Genomic DNA, 6,584 nt, shown 5'->3' on the forward strand with positions numbered 1-6,584 from the left:
TGATACTATCCTGCATCAGGGCCTTCTTGGATTTATTCCTAGTTACCACGCTGTGAATACCGTGGTATAGAATATAGATTCCAGCAGGTGGCACAGGGGTGTTTGGATCTTTAGAGGATAATCTGATACTTTTGGCCTGATTATTATTAAGCACCTTCTGACTAAGTCACCTCATGGGTTGTGTTGCTTAAGTCAACAGGTCATTTAATTTCTGTAATGCTGAGCTGAAGTTTCAGGCCATTTTCTACTTTTGCCTCATCAGACTTCAGAGACCAAGAAGTTGCTGTATTCTTAGAAGAAAATATTAACACACACTGGAAGCACCAATATTTGTCATGAGCAGTGAGTCACCGCAAGAAAGGGCAAAGAAAGCTGTAGGGTCAAGAATAAAAACACTTGGAAAAAGAATCCTAGCTTGGGGATGGAAATAATATAGCATTCACCCTAACAGAGAAAAATGGTTTGGGAAAATAGAGAGGTTGTTTTTTTTTTTCCTTTTTTGTACTTAGACATAGATAATAGTAACCAAACACCCTTAAGTGATTAGAAACTTATGTCAGTTCCCAACCATTAAATCTTGAGTTATGGTTTGATGCATAGTTAAAACAGACAAAAAATAATTGTTTGCCAAAACATTTATTATTAATTTTTTACACAGTCCAATTATTTTAACAAGTATGTCTCCAAAGTAGTATCAATAGGCCTCAAAGGATTGTGGGCTGATAGGTCTTGTCAAAGGGCCTCCAGGGACATGCCCCTCTATCCACAAACATTCCCCCTTCCCTTCCCCAAAATGCTCTGTGATCTCTGGTTGGCTCTAGAGCAAGGTAGATGTTTACAGGATCCTGAGCAGGTCCCCTCTCAGCTAAAATTAACAAAGGTAGTAATATTCTCAAGCTCATCGAAGACTGGGGGAAAGGAACTGAGCACTACAGACTACAAGCAGACATGGTTTTAAGGTTTGAGCTCTGGAGTTGTTTGAGAAACACCTTGCTTTTGCTTCATGAGATTTTATATACTTATAGAGTTAAGTGTAAAAAAAAAAAATCGAATTCAAATTCTAAGTCTTCAAGCTAAACCTTATTCTTAACAGATATTTCTTCCAGTTACGGGCTGATTTCACAGTGAGTTTTTCTGGAGAAGCCATTCCCCCTGCACTATTCAAGCGTTGTTGTAAAAATTCAGTCCCCTGGCAGAATCTGTGCTAATTATGCTACAAAAAGTGACAAGATATTTGTAGGTAAATATTAATATAATTTAGGCCCAAGAAGAAATGCCAACTTGAACATCAAATATATCTGAACTCTCTACAAGATGGATCAACAAATTAAAAAACAGACCCATTCTTTTGAATCTCAAATCGACATAATATTCTTGTTGCTTTTGAAAGCAATAAATGAACGTGTTCCCCAAACAAAACTCCTTAAAGAAATGAAATGGCTTACATGTTTTTAAAAAATGCACACCACATCTGCACCAAAGAGCAAAGACATCCTGCAGTAAAGAACTACTTAAGGAAGAATAAAAGGCAGGAGTACAAAGTACATGAAAGAGTGTAGCTTAAGATTTTGTAAAAAAGAGATATTCTAACACTAGAGAGTTTTCCCCTAACCGGAAACATTAGAGTCATTTGTTACTTAGTGTTTCTCGTTTTCCTTTGCTCGAAGCTTTGGAAGGTGTCGGGATTTGGCAGCATCTCTTAAAGGCGGTATTGAGATCGCTGCTCTTGGATGTACTCGTAACAGAGGGCTGGAGCGCACCGGGGCACTGGCAAACTGACGCTTGCCGGGCTCCAGAACCTGCCGACGGCCCTTGTCCTCCTCCCAGACTTGGCTGCAGCTCTGCTCCTCCTGCTGCTGGCGACGGAGCTGTTCTTCTTCCCGGAGTTTTCTCTCCCGCTCCTGCCGGCGCCTCAGCTCTTCCTGCCCCTCGCGCTGCCGCTGCTCTTCTTGCTCGAGGAACTTACTGTCCTCCTGGACGCGTCGCTTTTCTAACTCTCGCTCCTGCCGGAGCCTCCGCTCTCCCTCTAGGAACTTCCTGTCTCTCTGCCTCGGACGTCTCTGTTCTTCCTCTTGCTCGGCGCGCCTAAGTTGTTCCCCCTGGGAGAAGGCATCCTCTAGCTCCTGGCGGCGCAGCTGTTCTTCCCTTTCCCGGCGGAGCTGTCCCCCTCGCGGAATTTTCTATCTCGCTCCCGGTGAAGCTGTTGCTCGCGTTCCGGCCGGCGCAGCTTCTGTTTCTCTTCGCGGAACTCTGTCTTCCTGATGGCGTATTTTCTCTTCTCTTTCCACTCTCAGCAGCTGCTCTTCCTCTCGGAAATTTCTGTCTCGCCTTTTGGCTTCCTTTTGCTCCTCCCTCTCCAGCAGTTCTTCAGCTGGGAATTGCCTTTCGCGCTGTTGCCAGCTCCTCCTCTCCTGCTCTCGTTCTCTTACCTCTTCCTGTTCATCCTGCAGGGGCCACCGATCCTGATGGGATTGTCTCTCCCGCACCTGGGAATCATCCATTTGCTGGATCTTTTCTTTATTCTCTCTGCGTTTGGAGTAAACCCTGTTCTTACGAACTTCATTTTCCTTTTTTTTTTTTTTGCGGTACGCGGGCCTCTCACTGTTGTGGCCTCTCCCGTTGCGGAGCACAGGCTCCGGACGCGCAGGCTCAGCGGCCATGGCTCACGGGCCCAGCCGCTCCGCGGCATGTGGGATCTTCCCGGGCCGGGGCACGAACCCACGTCCCCTGCATCGGCAGGCGGACTGTCAACCACTGCGCCACCAGGGAAGCCCTCTGGGGGAGTTTTTTGAAGAAAAGTTTTTATTAAAATCTAGTGGATTTACAATGTTGTGTTAGTTTCAGGGGTACAGCAAAGTGATTCAGATATATATATATATATATATATATATGTATGTATGTATGTATATATTCTGTTTTAGATTCTTTTCCATTATAGGTTATTACAAGATATTGAGTATAATTGCCTATGCTATACAGTAGGTTCTTGCTATTTATCTATTTTATATATAGTAATGTGTATATTTTAATCCCAAGCTCCTAAATTAACCTTCCCCCCCCTTCCCCTTTGGTAAACCAAGTTTGTTTTCTATGTCTGTGAGTCTATTTCAGTTTTGTAAATAGGTTCATTTGTATCATTTAAAAAATTCCCCATATAAGTAATATATTTGTTTTTCTCTGTCTGACTTACTTCACTTAGTGTGATAATCTCTAGGTCCATCCATGTTGCTGCAAATGGCATTATTTCATTCTTTTTTTAAGGCTGAGCAATATTCCATTGTGTATATATACCACATCTTTATCCATTCCTCTGCTGATGGACACTTAGGTTGCTTTCACGTCTTGGCCATTGTAAATAGCGCTGCTATGAACATTAGGGTGCATGTGTCTTTTTTTTTTTACATGTGTCTTTTTGATTTATGGTTTTCTCCAGATATATGCCCAGGAGTGGGATTGCTGGATCATATGGTAACTCTATTTTTAGTTTTTTAAGGAACCTCCATACTGTTCTCCATAGTGGCTGCACTAATTTCCATTCCCACCAACAGTGTAGGAGGGTTCCTTTTTCTCAGGGTAACTTTTAAGAATACACATAGCTCAGGTCACAACACAGACCTATAAAATTAGAATTTCTGGGAATAGAATCCAGGCACCAGGGATTTTTTAGAACTCTCTTGATGATAAAGTGGCAGCCAAGGTAGAGAAGCACTTGGCATAAGGAAGGAAGAGTGGGAAAAGCATCATAAAATGTGGCAAAAAGGGAGGAGAAGCTCACGAGGGAGCCTAGGAAGAAGTTTCCTGAGAAGTAGGAGAAACTGGAGAGAAGGGGATATGGATACTTAGGGTGTGAGAGGTAAAGAAGAAAGGAGTGCGTACCCCTCTTCTACATAATCTTCAGTTGCTTCTTAAAATGGCCCTTTCCTATAGGTACCTGATCTGTTTCCTATTCCCTGCATTTAACTGGGTAGATGTTCATCTGTGTCTCTACTCAAACTACTCCTGATGCCCAGGATTCCTGCCCTTTTCCAGATGTCAGTCCACATCCATTCCACGTATAAGACTTGGTTCAAAGCTCTTCCTCCAAAGATCTGGTTAATTTTATGAGATTCTGATTGCTCCTATTTAGATAGTCCCTTATGCATTTAGTTGTTTATCAAAGATGGCCAGCTATGGGGCAGTGCAGAGTCCTGGACATAGACACTGTGGATCCGGGTTCAAGTCCTGGCTCTGCTGTGAGTTAATTGTCTGGAACTTTCCAGTGATGTCATTAAAGCTCATTAGTTTCTTTACTGTAAGGTATTCAAATTTATAACTACTTTGAAGGGTTGATAGAAGTTTTATGGGTGAGAATGTAAGAAAGCTATACATGTGTTATAGTGTAGGGTAGTATTATTAAATTTTACACTTGTTAGAAGCTTGCTTTGCAATCATCCCGAAGTCTCTCTCTCTCTGCGTATTTGTTTGATTTTCTAACTGTATTATAAACTCCTTAAAGTTTTGACTTTAAAAACGGCTGTTTTGTTTCTTTTCTGCCTCCCTAAAAGGGACTTAGTGTGCTGTTGAGATTCTTAGGCAGCCATATGTTTGCAGGCTCATGCTGGTTAACCAAGTGCAGCATCCCTGATGATGTTGCTTCTGGGTGCAGGAAACTTTGTACAGGGACCAAGAGTCAGATGACCGCCTGCACAGACATGGATATCATTTGGGTCACTATCATCTAGTCCAGATCTGTAGGCTCCAAACACACAAGGGAAAAAGTCTAGGTATGTACAGGAAATGGGAAAGGATTGAGGCAAAACCATCTGATGGCTCTCTCCAGCTTGTTCTCAGGAAAATTCAAAATCCTTAAGCCTACCAGACATGACTAGTGGGTCTACAGAATGACCTCTCTGACCTCGCCTCCTGTGACTCACCCCTTGCTCATTTTGTATCCACTTGTCACTTTACTATTTCCTGAACATACCCAGCAGCATGCTGCCTCAGAGCTTTTGCAGCTGCTGTTCCCTCTGCCTGGAATGCTCTTCTCCAGGCATTTGTTTCTTTCCTTTACCTTCTCCAGGTCTTTGCTCCAATGTTACTTTCTCAGCAGACCTACCCTGACCACCCTATTTAAAATTGTGACCCTCAACCTTCCTTATCTTCCTGCATTCCCTTTTTTCCACTGTAGAAATTGTCATTATCTGATGTAAGGTGTATTTTACTAATTTGTTTCCTATTGTCTCTCCATTAGGATGTAAATTTTACAAGAACCATATTTTCTATGTTTTTTTTTTAAACTGCTGCATCCCTGGTGCCTGGATGATTCTTGGAACATAGTAAGTACTCAATATTTGTTGATGAATGAATAAATTAGTAAATGAATGAATGAATAAAGTTTACTTATCAATGGCCAAGATTTTTTGAACTGGTAGAGACCCATTAGGTCAAGGAATCTGACTCTATTCCTTACTTTGGTTTCCTCTTGGTTTTGGTTTCCTCTTGGTTTCTTTACAAGGTTTTATTTAATCAAATTACGGTGAAAACTCGTATTAATTCCTGTGGAACAATGGCTCTTTAGCCTTCTGGATTTTGTTTGTTTTCTCTCAAAGGGAATAAATCCTAAAGAGGAGTTTCCTGAATCTTACTTCAAGCTCTCTCCTCTTCTTTTTTTTTTTGCGGTACGCGGGCCTCTCACCGTTGTGGCCTCTCCCGTTGCAGAGCACAGGCTCCGGACGCGCAGGCTCAGCGGCATGGCTCACGGGCCCAGGTGCTCTACGGCATGTGGGATCCTCCCGGACCGGGGCACGAACCCATGTCCCCTGCATCAGCAGGGGGACTCTCAACCACTGTGCCACCAGGGAAGCCCTCTCTCCTTTTATAACTCCTGAATGTGGCTCCTAGTCTTCCTACCTGTCTTTGGAAGAAATTTTCTAAAAATAGCCAGCCTTTCCTTTGAACTTCAAAGACAAATGAAGAGAGAGAATTAGGAAAATGTGGTTTGTATATATGTCAGAACTCTCTGATGAGGTTGATAGGGTTGGAAGAGTTTGGATGAATTTTCAGAAGCTAAAACAATGAGGGATATTCAGAAGCTAAAACTAGTGAAGGGATATTTGAACTTGCCTCTACTTCTTTCAGAGTGAATTGTACAAGTGCATGAACCATTGGTCCTACCCAAGAGATCTGCTGCGGTATAATCCAAAAGCCCCTTGGTTCTATGCTCAGACACATGGAGGGATTAAATGTGAAGTTCGATTTCTTTTGTTTCTTATCTGACTCACCACAAACTCATCCAGCTACACCATAGGTGGGAGTAAGGCACATAAGTGACAATATCTCAGAGCTTTATTGTTTTAAAACCAGTTCTGACAGAGGTTGGGAAACCATCTGGCAAGAACACCAAGGTACAAACAGTGACAGCTTTATTTCTTCTTTTCCGAGTTGGATTCTAGTACTGGCACAAAAACAGAAATATAGATCAATGGAACAGGATAGAAAGCCCAGAGATAAACCCACACACATATGGTCACCTTATTTTTGATAAAGGAGGCAAGAATATACAATGGAGAAAAGACAGCCTCTTCAATAAGTGGTGCTGGGAAAAC

At 42.4% G+C, this 6,584-nt stretch overlaps 1 protein-coding gene across 1 annotated transcript; it reads right to left on the minus strand.

Moving 5' to 3' along the window:
• Positions 1-620: 620 nt before the first annotated feature.
• Positions 621-2,619, minus strand: TCHH (trichohyalin). Its single transcript, XM_027097615.1, is given in 4 exon segments — positions 621-1,741; positions 1,743-2,167; positions 2,170-2,251; positions 2,253-2,619. Coding segments are annotated over 4 exon segments (798 nt in total). The 5' UTR covers positions 2,502-2,619; the 3' UTR covers positions 621-1,699.
• Positions 2,620-6,584: the final 3,965 nt, after the last annotated feature.

Source organism: Aethalodelphis obliquidens, unplaced genomic scaffold, assembly GCF_003676395.1.
Source record: "Aethalodelphis obliquidens isolate GAN/ISIS:26980383/991018 unplaced genomic scaffold, ASM367639v1 scaffold116, whole genome shotgun sequence".
Lineage (NCBI taxonomy): Eukaryota > Metazoa > Chordata > Mammalia > Artiodactyla > Delphinidae > Aethalodelphis > Aethalodelphis obliquidens.